Here is a 22,844-nt window from a genome sequence, read left to right as displayed (position 1 = left end):
AAATAGAGTTCGTGATAAGACTAGACTACGAGTCGTTCTTCTGGAGTTTATTTGCAGTTTACCTCATTGTAAAGTAGGAGGCTGTGATGATCTTATGTAACAAAGTAAATGTTGTAATTCTATAGACATGCCTTGGACCCGCATATGTTTCTGTTGTACCACTCTGAACGATATAATACTAGTGGAACGGTGTTTCATTGGTGTTATATCAGACTTGCATACTACACCATCCAGTGGTATGCCGGGTCACCACACCTAGTAGCGCTTGTAATCTCAATGTTAGGGTTATTTTTATAGACATGAATTAGCTTTGTCCACAAATAATATATTGGGAGCACATTTTTAGGAAAGTTGCAGGAGATGAGCCCTTTGACTAAAAACAAATCCTCTCTCGTCTCCCCAAAAATATCCTTTGTTTGATTTACATAAAAAGGTTCTAGAGGAGACGATTTAGCTTTTAGTATTTCTATACGACATTTTAGGTGGATTAGGCTTTGATTTGCTATGTGTGTCATGTCACTTTTTTTTTCATTTGGTTGTTTTCTTGCAGTTAACCGATTTATGTCTGAGGATATATGAACTAAAGATGCATATGGGGGTAATAAAACTTCAGTTTCCGAAGAAAAACATAATCCTATGGAATGGGTCGCATCTAGTTAAATCTATGATTTTAAACATCATGAACATTTTCTACTGTGTTTATTTCTTTCCAAAATCTTGTATTTGTTCTTATGTAGCATCCAAACAACATAACGAGACAATTCTTTAATTTGGATTTCTGAAGCATTCAACTAGATGAACCCACCTTAATTGTAGTGTTCGCATGTTTATGCATTTTTTTTTGTTTTCACTTTGAAATAGTTCCAAGTGCTTGTCTATAACGATCTTGTTGGGGAATAATCATACAACATTTTAGGCGTATCAAATGTCTTAATCATTATACATATTTAGCAGACACTTTTATGAACATTATAACTAGAAGATGGCATATGTACTAATGTTATGGTTTTGACTTAACTAATAACAATGTCATCTATTTACATAATGAAAAATAGTAAAGATAAAGTCCAAGACACATTAAATGAAATGCAGTTATTCTGAATGGATGCAGTTTTTCATACTCACTTGTCTTCCATTGGTCGAACCTAAAAATCATGCAAAGCATTTTAAACATTTTTGTTTATCTTGGATACTTGTGGCCAAGAGAAACACAACTTAGCTTTGGTGAATGATCCTTTAGCACAGCTATATAGCTATGGTTCCAACGCTTGGTTAGCTTGGTCAAACTTGGTACAATCTCAGGACGTCAAGATTCGTGCCCCAACAGTCTAGTAGCTCCGCGCGGCATCCAACGGACGAGGCTTCCCCGCGTCATCACCGGGCACACCTTCCTCTCACCCAATCCACGGGAGCTTCCCCTTCCACTCGGCCGTTGGAACGAGCCAGACAAGCGTCGTCACGTCACTCCTCGCCGCGCCATGAGAGCAGCCTGCCTCTCCTTCACCGCCGTCTCCCTCCCCCTCCCCTCCACCTCCTCCGCTGCCTCGGGCCAGCGCTGCAGGAGTCATCACGCCTCCTTCCGCTGCTCCTCGCCACGCCACCGCGGTGGCGCCGTGGTCCGGGCCCTCGACGAGCGGCTGCTAGAGGCAGCATCGCCCGAACCGGCGGAACTCGAGGTCGAAGATGATACTGGTTTCGTGGAGCTAGATGACGGCGGCGAATGGGAAGGGAAGGAGGAGGGTGATGGCGTGGGCCCGTCGGAGGCCCAAGACCAGCGGAAGAGCAGGCGGCGTCAGCAGCAGGAGGAAGATGCCGCCACGGCCGAGCGCGACCGGTTCAAGCTCATTAACGGCAAAGAGGTACCCGGATTCGTACAAAGTCTCCTCCAATCCAGAAAGTTATTATATTCGTTGTTGAAATCTGTGATGTGGCTTTCACCGGGGCTGAAACTCAAAGTTTGGTGCAGATATTTCAAGAGAAGACATACCTAGTTGGAGTTGAGTGCAAGAGGGCAGGAAGCGATAGCTTCAGCATAGAGGAATCGCTTAAGGAGCTCGAGCAGTTAGCTGATACTGCTGGACTCACCGTTGCTGGATCCACATATCAAAAGTAAGCTCCAGATCCTCGGTTCCCTAAGTCATTGTGTTATATATTGAGGTGGATCATGCCCTGTAATTGATTCAGAATGTAGTTATATTTACTCTACCAAAGAAGCCTGTTTTCTCCTAAAAATCCTTCCATGTGTTGCATCCAAATGTAGGAGCCATGCTTTGTCTTATCTACATCGTGTTTGACGATGTGTGGAGAATATTTGCGCGACAAGTCCGTTGGCGACGCTCGATGTGCAAACCTAAAATTGATGAATGGTTAGTATAGTGATACTAAAAGGAGTTCCATATTTGGTAAGCTGGTCACACAATCATATATTCGTATTGGCTGACAGAAGCGTAGAAATGGATTCGTTCACCAAAGTTTAGAAGCTCGATTTCATGCACCATGCTTAGATATCTGATTTAGAAAACCTTATAAAAGCAATTCAGCCCCCAGAAAAAGGAAATGCAATTATGGAATATTTATTTGTGATACAACCACAGTTTTAACTTTTAACTGTATATCCAGCACCACAGTACTAAATATTTTTATATTAGTGGATGACCCTATGAAATGAAAAGATACCTCAGATAAGGATCTCTTATCTGCTACCAAATCCAAATGGCTCTTCTGCCTGGCAGTAAACCTATATCTTGTTACCCGCAAAAAAACCTACATCTTCTTTTTTGGTGCATTATACATCTTCTGATCGTAGCTAACACCCTCTTTAAAAAGAGAGAATCACATCTAGTGACTTTTAGTAGTGGCCACCACAGCAGCCAGATTGACTTCATCCTCTCAAGGAGAGAAGGCAGGAGTGCGTGCATAGATTGTAAGGTGACACCTGGAGAGAGTGTTATCCATCAGCATAAGCTTGTGGTGGCTGACTTCCGCTTTCGACTTCGTGTTCAGCGGGATAAGCGGGCGTAAGTTGCTACAACGAAGTGGTGGAACCTCAAGGGGGAGGTAGCTCAGACGTTCAAGGAGAGGGTCATTAAGGAGGGCCCTTGGGAGGAAGGAGGTGATGCGGACAATATGTGGATGAAGATGGCGACCCGTATTCGTAAGGTGGCCTCAGAGGAGTTTGGAGTGTCCAGGGGAAGTAGAAGCGAAGTTAGGGATACCTGGTGGTGGAACACTGATGTAAGGCTATTAAGGAGAAGAAAGATTGTTTCAGACGCCTGTACATGGATAGGAGTGCAGACAACGTGGAGAAGTACAAGATGGCAAAGAAGGCCACAAATCGAGTTGTGAGTGAAGCAAGGGGTCAGGCGTATGAGGACCTCTACCAGCGGTTAGGCACGAAGGAAGGCGAAAAGGACATCTATAGGATGGCCAAGATCCGAGATAGGAAGATGAGGGATGTTGACCAAGTCAAATTCATCAAGGACGGAGCAGACCAGCTCCTGGTGAAGGACAAGGAGATTAAGCATAGATGGCGGGAGTACTTCGACGGGCTGTTCAATGGGGAGACTGAGAGCTCTACCATTGAACTGGACAACTCCTTTGATGATACCAGTAGGCGTTTTGTGCGACGAATCCAGGAGTCTGAGGTCAAGGAGGCGTTGAGAAGGATGAAGGGAGGCAAGGCAATGGGCCCTGATGGTATCCCTATTGAGGTGTGGAGAGGCCTCGGAGACATAGCGATAGTATGGCTAACTAAGCTCTTCAACTCCATTTTTCGGGCAAACAAGATGCCAGAAGAATGGAGACGCAGTATATTAGTACCAATCTTCAAGAACAAAGGGGATGTTCAGAGTTGTACTAACTACCGTGGAATTAAGCTTATGAGCCATGCAATGAAGCTATGGAAGAGAGTCATTGAGCACTGTTTAAGACGAATGAGAAGCGTGACCAAAAATCAATTTGGTTTCATGCCTGGGAGGTCGACCATGGAAGCCATCTTCTTGGTACGACAACTCATGGAGAGATACAAGGAGCAAAAGAAGGACTTGCATATGGTGTTCATTGACTTGGAGAAGGCCTACGATAAGATACCGCGACACGTCATGTGGTGGGCCTTGGAGAAACACAAAGTCCCGAACAAAGTACATTACCCTCATCAAGGACATGTACGGTAATGTTGTGACAAGTGTTCGAACAAGAGATGGCGATACCGATGACTTCCCGATTAAAATAGGACTACACCAGGGGTCAGCTTTGAGCCCTTATCTATTTGATTTGGTGATGGATGAGGTCACAAGGGATATACAAGGAGATATCCCATGGTGTATGCTTTTTGCGGATGATGTGGTCCCAATCGATGATAGTCGAAGGGGGTCAATAGGAAGTTAGAACTATGGAGACAAACCGTGGAATCGAAAGGTTTTTAGACTAGTAGAACTAAAACTGAGTACATGATGTGCGGTTTTAATACTACTAGGCACGAGGAGGAGGAGGTTAGCCTGGATGGGTAGGTGGTGCCTCAGAAGGACACCTTTCAATACTTGGGGTCAATCCTGCACAAGGATGGGGATATTGATGAAGATGTGAACCACCGGATCAAAGCCGGATGGATGAAGTGGCGCCAAGCTTCTGGCATTCTTTGCGATAAGAGAGTGCCACAAAAGCTAAAAGGCAACTTCTATAGGACGGCGGTTCGACCTGCAATGTTGTATGGCGCTGAGTGTTGGCCGACTAAAAGGCGGCATGTTCAACAGTTAGGTGTGGCGGAGATGCGCATGTTGAGATGGATGTGTGGCCACACGAGGAAGGACCGAGTCTGGAATGATGGTATACGAGATAGAGTTGGGGTAGCACCGATTGAAGAGAAGCTTGTCCAACATCGTCTAAGATGGTTTGGGCATATTCAGCGCAGGCCTCCAGAAGCTCCAATGCATAGTGGACGGCTAAAATGTGCTAATAATGTCAAGAGAGGACAGGGTAGACCACACTTGATATGGGAGGAGTCCGTAAAGAGAGATCTGAAGGACTGGTGTATCACCAAGAGCCGCATGGAAGCTTGCTATCCATGTGCCAGAACCATGAGTTGGTTACGATATCTTATGGGTTTCACCTCTAGCTTACCCAACTTGTTTGGCAATAAAGGCTTTGTTGTTGTTGTTGTTGTTGTTGTTGTATACATATTTTAATGTCATTTCAGTTGGTCTTATGTTTTTCTGCTTTTCATCAGGCTTTCAAACCCAAATCCAAGGACTTATATTGGTTCGGGGAAGGTTGCTGAAATCAGGAGTGCAATTCAAGCACTTGATATTGAGACTGTAATTTTCGATGATGAGTTGTCTGCTGGGTAAGCTCATTTATTACTTCCGTCCAACTCAACATGTTTATTTTGTCTACTGACATTACTGCAATCAGAGAGCTGATGTGTCCTGAAATGAGAAAATATACCTCCCCTAGTTTGGATATGTGATGTGTAGTCTGACTGTTCAAGGTCAAGCTTTGACTAACTGTTATAATCTAATAATATTTGGGTCTGTTGCACAAAACTGATATCACTGATAGTGCTTCCTTTTGTCTCCAATTCTTTTTCTAGGTTAAAGAGTAAAAAACTTAAGTCTGGAAAAGTCCTTAGAGTTTTAATCATTGAATTTTTGCTCAATTTTGAACAGACAGCTACGTAATTTGGAGAAGTCTTTTGGTGGAGGAGTTCGAGTCTGTGATCGGACTGCTCTTATTCTGGACATTTTTAATCAAAGGGCAGCAACACATGAAGCTTCTCTGCAGGTAAACGCAACACATCAGCATGGATTTGTGGAATACAGACTCAGTTGAATGAAGTGATCCTCAAAGATTTTTCTGAGGCTTGTGACTTCTCACTCATCAATATTTGGATGGCATAGAACGTGATCTTTTCAATTCGGTTTAGCTAGTTCTCAGTCGGGTCCTACACCATCAGATTTCCATCGAGATTCATGCTTTTGAGTTGCAAGTTGGGTTATAACTGAGATTTTTTCAGTTGCAAGTTGAGTTGCAACTGAAATTTTTCAGTTGCAAGTGAGGTTGCAACTAGAAAAATGCCTCTAGATTTTCGTTGTTGTTCATGCTAATCGTGAGTTGCAACATGGGCTGCAACTGAAATTCGATGACGTCAACTGACTGAGAACTAGTCACACCCTTTCATTATAGTAGTACTAGTGGAGCACCCTGTACCATTTATGAGTTGCTAAGTGGATATGTTGGGGGCTGTCAGGCTGCCATAAGATAAAACTTCTGGCTCATATAATGTCTTGGAGTACAAGCTCATCACAGTTTTCATGAAAAAGTATTTGGAACTGTATTGCTTTTCATGAACATCTGAAGTTCTGTGCGTAAATTATGTACGATCAAAAGACCAACATAAGTTGGAAAAAAAACTGCATTTTCTTTGGAATTGATGTGCCTTATGTTCCCTTTTTAGGTCACTTTGGCACAGATGGAATATCAACTTCCTAGGTTGACAAAGATGTGGACTCACCTTGAGCGGCAGTCAGGAGGACAAGTCAAGGGTATGGGTGAGAAACAAATTGAAGTTGACAAGCGCATCTTGAGAACACAAGTAATATTCTTGCTCTTACAGTTAAAATTATTTATACGTGACCTGTCAAATACGAAAAAACACTATGCTTCAAAATACTCCCATACTTTAAGGACACTTGATTGTTAAATAGAAGGATTAAATGTTCATATGTTGTTGTGCTATGTGAATATTTGGTACTTCGGATCTTCTCAGTCAAGCAAATCAAGAAGAGTTCCTATATGACCTGCCAGTGTATACAGTTAATATATTTAAGCAGAGTATGGTCAGTGATGTTCCATTTCTTGTTTATCAAGTAGCTCGAGCAATGATAATACATGTGTTATCTGTTAGATGTATATATCTGTATATTGTAGTTTCCCCATATGTTAGGGGGCTTTCTGCATATGTGCACCTGTACATGTACTATATATTGTGGCCTTTGACCCCCTGGTAATACAACAAGTATATTGCCCTAACATGGTATCAGATCAAAATTCGATCTTCTAGTTCCCCGGCCGACGTTGCTTGTTCCTCTCCGTCGTCGCCCGTTCGTCTTCGATCTCCCCAGTTCTCTATGCTCCAAATCTCCTTCGGCTCCGCTCCAAATCGCCAAGACTGCCTCGACGCCCCGATCTCCTTCGGCTCGACGCAAGTCTCCCCCGGCCCCGCTCCAAATCGCAAGCGCCAGGGCCCGACGTTGATCTCCTTCGGCCCGACGCCCATCTCCAAATCGCCGCCACCTCCGTTCTAAGCCGCCGCTCCGATCCCCTGGTCTGATCTCTGCTCCCGCCCGACGCCACCCGCGCCGATCTCCAAAGCGCCAGGATCCACGCCCGCCCGCCCATCTCCCACGCGCTCGGCCAATTCCACGCGCCAGGATCCCACGCGCCCGCCCGCTCTGCTCCCTCTGCTGGTCCGCGCCGCTTCTCTGCTTCTCTCGCGCTGTTCCGCGTCGCCTGCTGCTTCGATCTGTTGACTTGGATCTGAGTTGAGAAAAAAAAAAGCAAAAAAAAAGAGCTATGTCTTCCTCGGGCTATGTTGCGATCCCTCGCTGCCCGGTGATCTTCGATGGCGCGAATTACCCTGATTTTGCTGCCTTTATGCGCGTCCACATGCGCGGTCTTCGTCTTTGGGGTGTGCTTTCGGCGAGGTCTCCCGTCCGCCGCGCCCGTTGCTCCTACGGTGCCCGTTGCACCGCCACTCGTTGCCCTTGCCCCCGATGCTACTCGAGCGGATAAGGATGCGGCCAAGAGTGCCGATGACACCTGCTTCGGGCTGATTATGACCGGAAGGTCCAGGACCACTCTCATCGCCGTTGCGACTTACCGGTCGGATCCGACCGAGTACACTCGGTGGATAGATGAGGATGCTCGCGCTGCTCGTCGTTCTCACCTCCACCGTTCCGCCTCGGCATGCTCGCCGAGTTTATGGGTCTTCCCACCGCCGCCGCTCGGTGGGCCTTTCTTCGTCGGCGCTATCGGCCGGTCCGGGGATGCTCTCTACCTATCTCGTGGTCCGCCGGAGCATGCCCTTCAACGAGGGTGATTCTACTATTGATGAGTTCTACACTCGGAGTGCTGCTATTTGGCGTCGCCTGATTCTCTCCGTACGTGCTGTGTGTGCCACCCGTCCCTCGTTGTCCGACCGTGCGCGCGGATCCGGAGTTTCGGCGCGTTTTTGAGTTCTTGTCGCGGCTCCGTAAGGAGTTTGAGCCGCGCCGGGCCCAGCTTGCTTGCCCGTGGTCGTGTTCCGCCTCTCGAGGTACTTGCTGAGCTTCGTGCTGAGGAGACTCGTCTTCGTGGTGTTGGTCTTCTTGAGGTTCCCTCTGTTCTTGCTGCTCATGGCCCTCCTGTGCCGTCTGCTCGTGGACCTCCTATGCCGCCGGCTTTATTGCGGCCTCCGGCACAGCCGATACTTCCTACTCCTCCATTCCAGGGTCAGCGTCAGCCCCAGCAGCCTCGTGGTTCGACGTCACCTCCTTGCACCTACTGTGGTAGGCCTGGCCACACTATCTCTACTTGCTGGCAAAGAGATCCCATCTTACGCCCGCCGCATCTTACTCGTCGTCAGGCTGGTTCTTCAGGATCTTCTGCTGTTGCGCTATCTGATCAGGACATTATCCGTGGTCTTCGTGGTCGCTGTTCGCCGGTACGGGCTCTTCCTCGACGGATGCTCGCCGGTTACGTGCTCCGGCTCTTCCGGCACCGCGCGACCACCACCTTCCACACGGTCAGGTACGTCCTCCCCGTGGTATCCGGATTCCGGAGCTTCTTTTCATATGACCTCTCGCGTCTTCTATTCTTTCTGCTCTTCGCTCTCTTGTTTCGCCTGTTCGTGTTATCACGGCTGATGGTACCTCTCTCCCTGTTTCCCGAGGCACCCTTTCTACTACCTCTTTCTGTGTTCCTGATGTTTCTCATGTTCCTAGTCTTAAGATGAACCTGTTTTCCGCTAGTCAGCTTACTGATTCTGGTTGTTGCGTCATTCTTGACGCTGATTCTTGTGCTGTTCAGGACCGCCGTACACATGCTCTGGTTGGAGCTGGCCCTCGCAGCCTTGAGTCCCCGGGGCTCTGGGAGTTAGACTGGCTTCGCGTTCCTTCTGCTGCCACTTCATCTGCCAGTTCTCCTACGGTTGCTGCTTCTGTCACTGGATCTTTTCAGCAGTGGCATCATCGGCTGGGTCACCTCTGTGGCTCCCGTTTATCGTCATTAGTTCGTCGTGGTCTTCTGGGGTCTGTCTCAGGAGATGTGTCTTTGCATATCATCCTTTTATACCCACCTACTGGTCATTGAGATGTCATTTTCACAATTCTTGAACATAAAAATAATGATTAGTTGCCATTTACTAGTTAAGGTGAACTACTTGTGTTAGTGTCTGAGAAATACTCCTTTTTTTTATGGAATTGATTATTCTCAAACCCAAGTATCTTCTATAGATCAGCACTTTGAAGAAAGAATTGGAATCCGTCCGAAAACATCGAAAGCTTTATCGCAACCGTCGACAATCGGTGCCTATTCCTGTTGTTTCTCTGGTATGACCATTGAATTCTTATTTGGAGTACTAAGAAGTTGCTTTTCCATTGAAATTGTTAATGATAAATGTCCAAATTTTCAGGTAGGCTATACAAATGCTGGGAAAAGTACACTCTTGAACCGCTTAACTGGAGCTGATGTGCTCGCGGAGGATAAATTATTTGCCACATTAGATCCAACAACACGGAGGGTTTTGGTATGTACCAAGACACTGACATCTTAGTAATCTCAATATGTAGGGAAAGTTAGATATATGATGCTCGGATGTGTCTGTGCAAGCTGGATAAACAATGCCTAATTGGTGCACCACTTTGCAGATGAAGAACGGCACTGAGTTCCTCCTAACAGATACTGTCGGGTTCATTCAGAAGCTACCCACTATGCTGGTATGATATTTGAAAGCATAGTACTCTTGCTGAGATGTTGTCTTCTCTTACATGCTTATTGTGACCCTCCTTCCTTCCATGATCTGCTGAGTAAATTAACTATTGGTGCTTGACCAGGTAGCAGCCTTTAGAGCAACGCTGGAGGAGATATCAGAGTCATCAATTATAGTTCATCTTGTAGATATCAGGTGCGCAACTAACGTAGTACAAAAGATTTTCTCCTCATTATGATTCCATCTAATGCATCTATGCAGATTACCATAATGCCTATGTCATGCGTGTTCCAGCCATCCATTAGCTCAGCAACAGATAGATGCTGTTGACAAGGTGCTGAAGGAGTTGGATATAGACTCGATTACGAAGTTGGTTGTGTGGAATAAGGTTTGTTTCTAAAAGAGACCTAGTACCGGCAATAATTTCTTTGATTTCAGCTAATTTCAAGTGTTAATATTCCCTATATTTCATAAAATTCATTAGTATATGTTGGTACATCTCAAAACGTAAGCTGCATGCTCGTATTTGTGATTTTTCTATGGAGCTGGATTTTAGAACCAAGAAATTTTCTAATTAAATAATTAATCTCTAAGATCTGCGTAAATAGTACTCTAGTTTTTAATGATCTATTAATTAATTATACTTATTATGATATGCAGATTGACAATACCGATGACCCGGTGAAAGTGAAAGAGGAAGCTGAAAAACAAGGGATAATCTGCATATCAGCCATGAATGGCGATGGTTTGGAGGAGTTCTGCAATGCAATCCAATCAAAGTTGAAAGTACGATTTGTTTTGGCTTTGGACATTTGCCTTATGTGTTGCTTTTTTTTAATTTATCTGGAATGATCTATTCCTATCTTTTTTCTCCACAGGACTCGCTGGTGCCCATAGAAGCTTTTGTTCCGTATGACAAAGGAGAGCTGCTTAATGACATACATAAGGTTGGAATGGTTGAGAGAACGGTGAGTGTCCTGTTTGATCATTAAAAACAGCAACTCACATGTAAAGTACAGATATTTATATTTAGAGTTGTTCTCCAACTCACTCAAGAGTTTCCTCACTGTTTTTCGAGTCACAGCGATTTAGAATATATACACTTGGGCGCCTAACTGTGATTTCCCGGAGACCGATTCAGCAAAAAAGATGATACACTCCTATTCTGAGCTAACAGCGTCATTGTTTGTGCAGGAGTACATGGAAAATGGCACCTTCATAAAAGCACACGTGCCTCTACCTCTTGCAAGGCTTCTCACGCCGCTGCGGCAGCAGGTGGCCGCCGCTCTATGATCCTTTTCTTTTCCAGCCCATCGGCAAGTCATATACAGTAGTTGGCGAGCGATGTACAGAGTTTAGCAGTATATTATCTTTTTTCAAGTTTGATCTTTCTAGTGCACGATCACAGAGTTGTAAGTATACATGAATTAGAGAACTGTACAATATCAATGAATTACAGTATTATTTTGTAAATATTTTTTGTGTGGAATAGTTTTGCTTAATTTTCTGTGAGAACATGTGTGTGTCACACCTGCATCATCGACTACATCGTCAGATACCTCAGTGTGAGAGAGCACCAGGTTCTCCGTTGGCCGAGAGGCCGTGTTTAGTGGGCTGGGTGTGGCCGTGTGGGGCCGTGCTCCTGTGTGTGGAGATGCCTCTATAAACGCAATCGAATGAAAGAGAGTTTTTTTAGAATGAAAGGCAAACTTTATTTATTAATTACTAGAAATTGTCCGGGAGTGGTGTTTTGGAATATGGGTGCATATGCTCCCTATATTTTTAAAATGCATCTTACTTACATTTTAAATTTCAAAAAAATTAAAAAAAAAAATTCATACGTACATCTTCACGTGCTACACGCTCACAAAGTCGTTTCATAAAAAATCGACTTATTATCATGTGACGTATGTAAAAAAGATAAAATTCAGTGCTAAAAACAATGCTTTTTACAAGATAAAGTTTCTCCTTTTTACATAGACCACAAAAAACATTGGTTTTTCGTGAAACTTGGCGAATGTACATACATTATGGAGATGTACATGTAGAATTTTTTATCCAAATTTTTTGACATTTCGAAATATGTTTTTTTGGTAGAGGGAGCATACGCACCCGGGAGCCGAATTGAATTTCCGAAATTGTCCGGTCTTTATAGAAAAAAAAACCGGGCCAAAACATGATACAAATAGGATCAAACCCACCTAAGAACAAAACAAAGGGCCACACCCACCCTGGCCGACTGGCCGTGGCCGACGACACGTCAAAACCAGAAAAAGACGCCAACCAAACAAACAGAACAAACTAGCTGATCTTCCACCACTGTCGAAGAGAAGAAGCCGCCCATGCTATGAGACCTATGAGAAGCACACCTGGGAAGGTCCCATAAAAGTGAAGAATCCTGTATCCACAAGACCATGCGCTAGAAGTGGTGCTGACACACCGACAACCAACGTCGAGACTCACCTCATCGCACATGACACAAGGTCAAGCACCCTCGAAGTTGAAGAACACTCGAAGCCACCGCTCGACATGTCGCTGCTCCGCCATGCCCTGCGCGTCAACCAAGACCACCACTTTCCGGGGCCGCCACCCCGACATATAGCCGCTTTCTCGGGCTGCAATGCCGCACGAACCGACAACCCGCAACCCAAGTTGCACAGCTGCAGATCACGACCATCACACCACCTCATCCGGCGCCGCTGCCCCAACATAAAATCCGACCGCCCCCTCTAGGACGCGTCTGATCCAGTCAACTACCCTGTTGCCCACATGGCCAAGGTCGCCACCCAAGCCGTGACAAGCCCTCATCCCAACAACATAGAGATGTTGCTGCACCGCCTTTCGGGGCCGCCGCCCCATCTCTCTGTAACCTACTCGAGGCCGCCCCGGCTCTATGTAACCTACTCGAGGCTGCTGCCTCGATATCCACCATCCTCGCTGACATGACGACATTGCACGGCAAGCGAACCACCATCACCTAGCGAAAGTCATGCCCTCTAAGACGACGCCTTCAAAGAGGGAAACGACGAGATTGCAGCGCCCGCTCCTACCGAGGTGAGAACTTGGCTTTCCACTCAGAGAGAACGAAACCTCAAAGGCAAGAGAGGTAGGAGCCCCACGGTGAGCCTCCAGAAGGGGAACGACTCCCCGGGACGTCTCCATCGTCGTCATCAACCGGAGTCGGGCTGAGTTTCACCCGGAGCCTGCACTCTCCCGCCGAGGCCTCCCTCACAGGTAGGGCAGCCGGAGCACACCAGCTAGTGCGCCATCACCGTCGTCCACCATACAGGTGAACGAGAGCACCTTTCGTTGGCCATGATGGATCTGACACATCCCACACCACCCAACGCAGGCACCATGTCGCCACCCCTGCAGACATCGTCGCCGAGCCCTCTCCGGCCACCGACACACAACCCAAGCCACGCCACGGACCGCCAGCGACATGGGCACGAAAAGATCTGGCCGTGCCTCAGTCTGCCTTGCCCGACCACCGACGCCTCCACACGGGAGAGCACCACAGTTTCCCAGGGCCGCCGCCCCGTCTTTCGCGCGCCGATGAGCGAATCATCGTCGTCCCAGTCGCTCTGACCAGACCATCGGCGCCACCTCCAGAGATTGCGAGCCCCGCCGAGCCACCTCCGGTAGCCGGACCCGCCACCACCACGGCAAGGGCTGGCGGCAGCGGCGGTAAGCCGGGGAGAGGGCTAGGCGGCGGCGGAGGGTCAGCCCGGTGTCGCCCGGGTGCTGACATGGGAGTTGTATCAGATTGCACCAAGTAAACTGATCCTCCCTCGTAATGAAATAGAGTTTGAAACTGGTGTGAATCCTCTGCTTCCGTCTGTTATCTCACCTCCTACCTCCTGTCCAGTCCGATTCGTCCGCAAATCAGGGACGGGTCGTGACAGTGTCTCCGCTATCCCTTCATTAACTCTTGATCAGAAACAAACGTGCTACGAGCTGTGTCATGACCGAGCCGGAGTGCCGAGTGGAGGCGGACTCGGATAGCTCGGCCGGTCCAGCTTATAAGGCAAAGTGCTAGGCCGGCCAATCGACGCCCAAGTTGGAGCTGAGGTGAGCGCTTAGCCGATCAAGCGACCAAGCAGGACGCGCGCCATGGCGATCAGTCTAGTAGACCCGACGCCGGCGGAAGAGGTAGACGCTGCCATCACCTTGGTTGTAGATGTCCAGGCCCGCCTCGCGCCCGATCCGTCCGCCCAAAGCGAGTTCATCGGCCTCCTCGCCAGCTTCGGCACGGGCGTGCTCAACGACGCCCGCACCGTCGCGGCGCGCGCCGCGGCGCTCCTCAACGCCCATCCCGACCTCCTCGCCCGTTTGAACCGATTTCTCGATCGCAGCCAGGCTCCGCCTCCACAAGACCTCAACCTACAGTAGAAGTAGAGCGTCTGGTGAGTTAGGATCCATCGATACTGAGGCGACATTGCAGGAACTCTTTGATTCATGGCATTTATATGTACTCCATTTTTTCAGTCGTGTATTGATTTTTTTTTTTTTTTGCGTAGATTGTTTGATTTGTAGGATATGTAATCATATATGATTTCATAGGATTTATATATAGGAAATTTATGCTTTGTTCCTTAATCCTGACGGTCTCCAGAGTTTAACTATCAAACATTTGAAACTTTGACCACTCTAATACCGTTATATTTTTGTAACGTTGGCACTTGATGGAAGTAATTAGCTTGAGGTTCCATGGAACTGCTTTTTGGGGTAAAAGAAAAAAAGAAACAAAATGAACTGAGCATGCATGGACACTTCAACATATTGGACGGGCACTTCAACATATTGGACTTCTGTAACAGCTGAACTCGCAAGAAAGTTTTGAATTGATAAAGATTCCGCTAACATTTCTCAAAAGGGGATAAAGATAAAATAGATGAGCTGAGCATACTTTTTCAACATATTAGACTTCTGGAACAAACTCGCAAGGACTCATCCAAAGCAGAGCCGTAAACCTGAGTCCAGGAAATTCACTACCATTAGCCTTATATGCAGCCTGGATCACTCCTTGGCATCACAGTGTCTAGCAAGAGACTATCTACTGTATAATCTATAAAGCACGATTCATCACATCTTAACATCAAAATGTCTGCTAAGACCATATTTACTGTGATGGTAGGTTGCTGCTGCCACTACCCAATCCCGCTTTCTCTCCCAATTCCGCGAGTTGCTGAATAAAATCCACCCCACTGAGAATCTCTGTTGCTCCATATATGACATGCTTGGAAGGCTGTGAGCTCTGCCCTGGCTCGATTAAACTCCTGTACTCGCCGTAGTTTCCACCACCAATCATGAAAACAATCGCTTCTCTGAAGGGTCCTCTAAACTGCCCACCAGTTCCTGATCTAGGGGCCCGTGGATCGAACAATAGGTAGTTGTCCACCTCTGGGTTTGGTTTCCCTTCCATCAGGGCTTCAACTCTCCTAGTCAGAGCCACCTGCCTCTCATCCGATAAGTAATTCTTCACACCGTCGGTCACAGCACTAACCGCCCAATTAACAATGGAGTTCCTGCTTGCTGTGCTTGGTGCAGCAGAAAACTGTGTGTTCAGCGACTTTATCCTCTTCACATACAGGAATGCAGACATATCTACTTCTGACTCCCGCAGCGCGGCCTCAACCTGCTCGAGTTCAGATGGCGGTGGCGCCTCAAATGATAGCAGGTAGGTGACAGCCAGCCGGAGCTTATCCTCCTTGGTGCCCTCGCCGCTGAGGAGGCTGAACAGCGTCTTCCGATCCACAATACCCTTCCGAAGCATATCATGCTCACAATCACAGTAATCACTCAGAGACCTCTCCTTGATCTGCGCAAGCAATGCAGTTGCAATATTTGTGTGTTTATCGATCACCTTCTTCCGTTCTGTCAGCTCTGGGAGGGAGTTGACCGCATTCATCAGGTGCTTGGTGTTGCCAATAAGATCTGTTCCATCAAACTCAACCCCATCCCTACCACCACCCGTGCGCTGGTTCACCTCATCTACATCCTGCTTGTACTTGGCGAGCTGTGCTGCAATTTCTTTGGGCACTTCCGGGTATTCAGACCAGCTGTTTGCCACCCAAAATGGGTCAGAGTCATCCAGATCATACTTCTCTGTTGGCAGCTTCAGCTTGTTGAGCTTCAAGCTGAGCACATCATGGACCAACGGGCGGTATCTCCAATCGTGTTGTATCCCCACCGACAACTCAAAATTCCTGTCAAACAGGCATAGGACCGGGCGCTGGAACGATGAGGACGCGGCCTCGGTGAAAAGATTTGGCTTGGCTAGGAGGTGATCCCGGAGACGGGCATCCAGAGCAGCAGCAACCATCTCGGCAGGCCCGCCCGCCGCGCACCTGATAATGGGCACGGCGCCTAGTGTGGCGGCGACACAGAAGAGGCCGAGCGCAATGGCGTCGACGACTGAAGTGATGTCCGCATCGGCGGCGGCAGGGTCGTTGAGGGAGACGTAGGCGCGCGGCTGGGCGAGCGAGAAGAGGTTGTCCTCGAGGCATACGAAGTCGAGGTACTGGTCCGCGACACGCGCCACGCGGTGCGCCGAGCGCGACGCGGCGGTGGCGGAGGCGAGGCGCTCCAGGACGGGCCGGGGGACGGACGTGGAGAAGTTGACGTGGAACGAGGCGTAGAGCCCCGCGGCAGCGTCGGCGGCGATGCGGTCGGCATTGGCGGGCGTTGGGCGGACGAGGTAGACCGCGGGCGCGTCGGCGACCTGCTGCCGCGCCTTGTGGATGTTGAGGTGGAGGGTGACGCCGTGCTTGCGGAGGTCACCAACGCGGAGCACCGTCGACAGGAGCGAGATGCAAGGGCCGTCCACCACCAGGATCTTGTACGCCTCCTCCTCCCCCTCGCCGCCGCCGGCCGGCGACGACTGCTGCTGGTTCAGGTGAAGCATCCGCGTGATCAAATCTGGATCAGAAACTAGAGTTGTTAGACACCCATAGAGATCGACCGGGAGAAGAAAGCCTGGATGGATTCGAGCTTACCGAGCTGCTTCTTGCGTAGGCTGAGCGCCATGGCGGTGCTCCGGCGACCGTCGGGGGCTCGGGGCGGATCGGATCCGGGAGGGGAGGGGGTTAGATGGCAAACAGAGAACACTACCAGGAGTTGAGCCGTCCCCGTTTTGTTAGAACAGCCATCCTATTCATATTTATTTATTTCCGATTTTTTAGTTTCAAAATCAAGCATTTTGATTTGGGATTTGCTAGCTCGTGTTCAGTTAAATCTTACTCTATCCGATTTGCATCGTGATTTATGCTACTCACGAGTTGCAACATGAATTGCAATTAAACTTTGATTAGTTTCCAGTCGACTGAAAAATAGTCACACTCTTTAGGTCATGCTACCGGCGGTGGATTCGCTTAGGGATGAAAATGGTGAAGATTTTGACTTTTTTGCGAAAAACAGAAATCAAATAAAAAAATGTACACGGAAAAAAAGTTTTGCAGAGCAGAGAAGGAAATGACAAAGTTTTAGCATAAACACAAAAGAAAACGAAACGGCCTTTTTTGACGGAACATAATCGCAAATGAAAATTCTAAGGTTGTTGTAGCTAGCCCAATTCAGTAGGTCTAATCTAAGATAAGTTAAAAATACCTAAAATAGCCCATCCTAAAACTAACGGTTTCGACCACATAATCTCTTCATGTGTCTTGAAGAGGCTTCAACTGTTCAACCCTTTCCCTATAGTCCAGTTCATCTATAATAACTTACAATATTGCTACATAATCATGATATATCATCATATTTGATTTTATCTTAGTAACTCAAACAAGTTTTTTTCATTTTCTTCAGTTTTTCTGCATGATATAAGGTTTCGATAAACGTTTCTTTTTCACTCGTGTCCGTGTTGTATTCACTCTGTATTTGTTTCTGATAGTATTTATTTTCAGAATTTCTATATTCATTTCACTACTGCAAAAGAATATGAAAACAAATGTGGTAGCACTCAATTCCATGATTTTAGTCACCACGTGAAATTTTCTTGCCTTTTTTAGGTCAAGCTGTTTGACATTGATGTCCCGCACGGTGTTTAATAGAGCAAATTTTGGGTATGCTGCACCTTACACAACGCAAGATGCAGACTCTGGAATGGTCATTTCCATTCCAAAAATCTAAAGGCATTTTTTTTTTTGAGAATCTAAAGGCAGTATTAATATGCATCACATCACTATGTTATTCGAGAGAATTCCTTATTTGGCCTTGTCTGAAGTTTGCCTTCCTTTTTTGGCCCTAGAAATTTTTTCTTCCTTTCATGACCCACAAAGTTTGGTTGGTTCCTTATTTAGCCCTCTAGTACAAATTAAGCACTAAGATGACCATTTTGCCCCTGCTGCAATATGTGACAAAATTGCACTAAAAAGCTGTGATATACTAGTTGGTTATTAAAAAAAACAACCCCCACTGTGGCTGGCACTAGCGCACCAGCGCACCATTTTGCCCCTGCTGCCATTTATTCCGGAAAATCTCAAATTTATTCCGAAACTTACTCCAACTTTTTTGTATTTCCACAACTCCAAAAAAATTGATATTAAATAGGCACAAACATAGAGACAATTCGCAGGCACGCCAGAAATTTCAGCCCAAAATACATTGTATTTTGGAAGATACAAAAAAGACAAATTTCTGACAGACTATACGTACACTATACGCCTATATAATGTCAGATTTTTGTTTTTTTCACAGCCCAAAATAAAACGAGTTTATGCCCGAAACATTGCACGTACATCCCAAGCATATACATGTATTTCTGGAATAAATTTGAGATTTTTATGAAACTCAAAAATTTGCTAGCATATTGCAGCAGGGGCAAAATGGTCATCTTAGTGTTTAAATTGTAGAGGGCCAAATAAGGAACCAACCAAACTTTGTGGGTCATGAAAGGAAGAAAAAATTTACCAGGGCCAAAAAAGGAAGACAAACTTCAGCCAAGGCCAAATAAGGAATTCTCTCATGTTATTCTCATGAGAATTGGTTCACCAAATCAATCTTTTTTTTCACCAAATCAATCTTAGAACACGCTATACTAATGTAGGAGTACTATCCAAGGATATACTACAAGAACATACATTCGTTATTATGGAGCTAAATGTGGAGTATTGTACTACATACATTGCAAATTAAGGTGGATCAGCACAAAGGTAGGAAATAGATGTGGAGTATTGTACTATCCTCCGTAAACTTGGTGCAAATCCAAAACAGAGAACAATGATGGCATACAACTTAATATTAAGATTGCTGTTATCGAAAGATGTACAATTGTTTAGTTTGCCGCCTCCATTTCATGACTCAATCGTTACCGATCATCCACAGACGCACCATGGAATGATTAGTACAGGTGGACAATTATTTCATTTCAGCTGCTCGCAGCATAACACGATACTACCTTTCCACCCAAAACTAGACAAATCAAATATTTCCTCAGCAAAAGAAAAGATGTCCACACTAAGTTAAATTGCCCTGCATGATCCCAATTGCAGTCATTTCAACTGAAACATCGCGCAGGGTTCTCTGGTTTCAGTTCAGGTGTGGAATGCCATGAACTCGACTACTCCTTAGGCAGCAACTGCAGATGCATCGGATGCATGATTCTTGCAGTACATGCCCAAGCTTGTGCGCGCAATTGGCTCTCCAGATAATGATGCTGTCGATGACCTGAGAATTTTTACCTCAACAAGGTCACCAACCACTGGCTTACGAGCACCGTCACCTTCAGATGTGTGCGGTACAGGGAGACTGGTAAACGAGACCTTGTGCCCCCTATCTGTTTTTCCAAACAGCTCTGTTTCAGGAGCTCGCTTATTGGGGCCTTCGACTAGAACAAGTTGTGTTGTGCCAACCTGAGAGTCATAGATCTTTCTTGTGGTTTCACGGAAGGTGTTGATTAGCTCTGTAAGTCTCCTTTGTTTAACATCATCCGGGACATCATCCTCATAATTCCGGTGAGCATGGGTCTTCTCTCTCATGCTATATGAAAACATGTAAGCCATATCATATCCAACAGCCCTTACAAGGCTAAGAGTGTCGGCATGGTCATCTTCTGTCTCTCCACAAAAGCCTGTTGTACATCAGAAACATACTTGTCACATTAAGAGAAAACCCAACAACAAAAAAATGCAGCAAGTAAACAACTGCACATAGAAGTTGAAGCTAGAAGGGTAGGATGAAATCCACCAGTGATTTGTGCTTTAACTTCGTGCAAATTTCGAGAGGTTAGCAAAGAAGCTTCTCTTAAATGATGCAATGCAAGTAACCAGGCATGTTGCAGACTTGCAGTGCAGATGTGACAAATGGGTAGCAGACTTAACAGCACATGAACTATTTTTTTTTTGTTTTTGCTTAAATGCTCTTTATAGCAGTAAGAAGTCAAGAAAATTCCCATTGTCATGTATCCCGACAGCTTTGTAGTACCATGTGATACTTTTGCAACATGTTACTGAGAATAAATAAAACCCATCTTTAACAGAGTATATATTGCTAAGACTACTGAGATACTCACTATAAACTGTAACAAGATAGAAATAAACGTAGACTATTTGCCTACCAAGGTACTCCATTCTAAGCTGTAATTAGAGTTATGTAGGCATGGCTGACACATTTTGTGGGCATGGAAAATAACTTTCTCAAACATAAGAACAAGATATAGTCTCAAAAAACGATGCTAATTGTTACGTAGAAGCTCAGGTGGTGATTAGTAATTACTATAGATCCCTAATTTAGGTTGATCTTTCCTAGCCCGTAACCACATCAGTCTTTTGAACTCAGCGCACGGGAAACAGATATCCACGCTAGGAGCACTTTGCTTAGAAGATTGTGATTATGAAAAATAAAGGCGCATGTAGTATGTCTTACCACTTATGAAATCACTGCTTAGCCCAACATCTGGAATGACATTACGAATTTTTTGCACAAGCTCCAAATATGCTTCTCGAGTGTAACCCCGCTTCATTCGTTCCAGCACCTCTGTGCTGCCTGATTGTGCTGGCAAGTGAATTTGTTTGCAGATGTTGTGCCTATCCCGCATCAAATATAGCAGCTCATCAGGGAAGTCCTTTGGATGTGGAGAGGTAAACCTGAACCGCATCTCAGGGTATTCCAGAGACAGCTGATCCAGGAGATCAGCAAAACGCGACCCCATATCCTTCACCTTGCACCTGCTGGAAAATCCTTCGCTGAGCTGCCAGTTTTTACCAGGCTCCAACTCCTCAACTTCAGAAGTGTCATTATAGCTGTTTACATTCTGACCAAGAAGCATTACTTCTTTAACACCTGCATCCCAGAGCTCACCAACTTCTCGGACAACAGACGATACTGGGCGCGACCTCTCCCTGCCTCTAGTAAAGGGAACAATGCAAAACGAGCACATATTATTACAACCCCTCATAATTGAAACGAACGCGGTAACCGAATTGTTGGAAATCCTCACTGGGGTGATGTCAGCATAAGTCTCTTCAAGTGAGAGGAGTGTGTTTATACCCTTCTGCCCATAATCGACTTCCTGGAGCAACCTAGGCAAGTCCCTGTACGCATCCGGTCCACAGACAACATCAACCATCTTATCTGAATCAAGTATTTTCTCCTTCAACCGCTCTGCCATGCACCCGAGAACAGCAATCTTGGGTGGACGCAGAGATTTCGATCTCCCTCCAGCAACATTAGCTTTCCATTGCCTTTTCAGGAACCAAAAGTAGTTAAGCCGCTGCCAAACCTTCTGCTCTGCATTCTCACGGATTGCACATGTGTTGATAAATATTATCTCTGCACTCTCGGGGTCAGGAACAATGTCATTGTACCCTTCTTTTTTCATGATCGAAAGCACAATCTCCATATCGTTTACATTCATTTGGCACCCATATGTCTCGTGGTAGATGCGCCCCTTGCTTACTGTCGCTGGAACAGACTCTAAGCTAGACAAACCAAAAGCAGAAAGCATGGTTATATTTCACAATCCGGGCAGAAATCATTATGAGGCGTATTAACTGATCCTAGTTTATTGGAACGGCATGTTGGCATGGCATCTGTTACAGCTAAAGAAAGAATAACTACTAACATGAAACTCAATAGTTAGTGAAATGGAAACACTGCACAGTTACGGTATATTGTCCAAGTATAAGCATGTTATACACTAAAAGAAAGATATTTCAGCACTGATCGATGCAAGAGGCAACCTAAATTATGAGATTTTTTTTTGAAGGGGCACTTGCACCTAAATTATGAGATTGCAGCTATACATTAGCGATTAGCTCGAACTGGACCACGAACGATCTAAGCAAGGAAATCTTTTACTTTTGCACACAAACAGAAACACTTTTTTTAGATGAAACAGATAACAGTAGCCCAATGCAGTTTTCCTCCAAGTTTTACAGTTTTACTGATGTTCCAACAGCCACAACGGCAGCATCGCGTGCGACAAGCTGAAGGGATGAGAGGTGCACAAGAAGAACCAACTTACTCTCCCTGGGGCTCAGAGACGACCGTGGCGGCGGCGAGGGAGCGGGTGAGATGGCGAGGAGGCGGGGGCGGGAGCCGGCGCCGCGGGGCGAGAACGGAAAGGGGAGCAGGGAGAGCGCCGTAGTGGCGGAGGGAGGCTAGGAGGAGCACCCGGTGGCGCTGGCCGAGGCCGCGTCCGAGGCGGGCGGCGGTGAGGGGGGCGAGCGGCGCCGCCATCGCGGTCTGGGTGGCGGGGGAGTGGTGGAGAGGTGAGCAGAGAGGAGCGGCGGCGTGTACTCGGATAACAGTTTGAGGTCACGCTGGCCGTCTGATCTGAGATCAGCGGACAGAAATGATTTCATCAATTTTTTGTCCAGATCCATCTTTTCTCCTCTATTTCCTCTTCTTTTTCTAAGTTTTGAGGCACCTTCACAACTAA

The 22,844-nt window shown here is 46.3% G+C and overlaps 3 protein-coding genes across 3 annotated transcripts; 1 reads left to right on the top strand and 2 right to left on the bottom strand.

Moving 5' to 3' along the window:
* The first annotated feature begins 1,441 nt into the window (after positions 1–1,441).
* LOC124702947 (GTPase HflX-like) lies at positions 1,442–11,437 on the top strand. Its single transcript, XM_047235128.1, has 13 exons — positions 1,442–1,859; positions 1,967–2,109; positions 5,225–5,341; positions 5,664–5,778; positions 6,452–6,589; positions 9,489–9,584; positions 9,668–9,781; positions 9,903–9,971; positions 10,089–10,159; positions 10,259–10,352; positions 10,625–10,750; positions 10,843–10,932; positions 11,159–11,437. The coding sequence occupies exons 1-13, from the start codon at positions 1,479–1,481 to the stop codon at positions 11,255–11,257; spliced, it is 1,653 nt and encodes a 550-aa protein (XP_047091084.1). The 5' UTR covers positions 1,442–1,478; the 3' UTR covers positions 11,258–11,437.
* A 3,336-nt stretch (positions 11,438–14,773) lies between these two features.
* On the bottom strand, positions 14,774–17,054 carry LOC124698904 (SEC1 family transport protein SLY1-like). Its single transcript, XM_047231298.1, has 2 exons — positions 16,963–17,054; positions 14,774–16,885 (listed from the first exon to the last, which is right to left on the bottom strand). Exons 1-2 carry the CDS (start codon positions 16,991–16,993, stop codon positions 15,087–15,089), a joined length of 1,830 nt encoding a protein of 609 aa, XP_047087254.1. The 5' UTR covers positions 16,994–17,054; the 3' UTR covers positions 14,774–15,086.
* Positions 17,055–19,184: 2,130 nt separating this feature from the next.
* On the bottom strand, positions 19,185–22,660 carry LOC124702946 (CDK5RAP1-like protein). The gene is made up of 3 exons (XM_047235127.1): positions 22,428–22,660; positions 20,828–21,882; positions 19,185–20,033 (listed from the first exon to the last, which is right to left on the bottom strand). Exons 1-3 carry the CDS (start codon positions 22,640–22,642, stop codon positions 19,531–19,533), a joined length of 1,773 nt encoding a protein of 590 aa, XP_047091083.1. The 5' UTR covers positions 22,643–22,660; the 3' UTR covers positions 19,185–19,530.
* Positions 22,661–22,844: the final 184 nt, after the last annotated feature.

The sequence above is a fragment of the Lolium rigidum genome, chromosome 3, assembly GCF_022539505.1.
Source record: "Lolium rigidum isolate FL_2022 chromosome 3, APGP_CSIRO_Lrig_0.1, whole genome shotgun sequence".
Classification (NCBI taxonomy): Eukaryota; Viridiplantae; Streptophyta; class Magnoliopsida; order Poales; family Poaceae; genus Lolium; species Lolium rigidum.
This window is presented reverse-complemented; position numbering and strand designations above follow the sequence as displayed.

Bases quoted from the DNA above. Each gene is read 5' to 3' on its own strand.
- LOC124702947 (XM_047235128.1), top strand. From the start codon at position 1,479: ATGAGAGCAGCCTGCCTCTCCTTCACCGCCGTCTCCCTCCCCCTCCCC. The intron at 1,860-1,966 runs GTACCCGGATTC...AGTTTGGTGCAG, and splicing joins AGCTCATTAACGGCAAAGAG to ATATTTCAAGAGAAGACATA. The intron at 9,782-9,902 runs GTATGTACCAAG...ACCACTTTGCAG, and splicing joins CAACAACACGGAGGGTTTTG to ATGAAGAACGGCACTGAGTT.
- LOC124698904 (XM_047231298.1), bottom strand. From the start codon at position 16,993: ATGGCGCTCAGCCTACGCAAGAAGCAGCTCG. The intron at 16,886-16,962 runs GTAAGCTCGAAT...TTTCTGATCCAG, and splicing joins CCTACGCAAGAAGCAGCTCG to ATTTGATCACGCGGATGCTT.
- LOC124702946 (XM_047235127.1), bottom strand. From the start codon at position 22,642: ATGGCGGCGCCGCTCGCCCCCCTCACCGCCGCCCGCCTCGGACGCGGC. The intron at 21,883-22,427 runs GTAAGTTGGTTC...TGGTTTGTCTAG, and splicing joins GTCTCTGAGCCCCAGGGAGA to CTTAGAGTCTGTTCCAGCGA. The intron at 20,034-20,827 runs GTAAGACATACT...GATGTACAACAG, and splicing joins AAGCAGTGATTTCATAAGTG to GCTTTTGTGGAGAGACAGAA.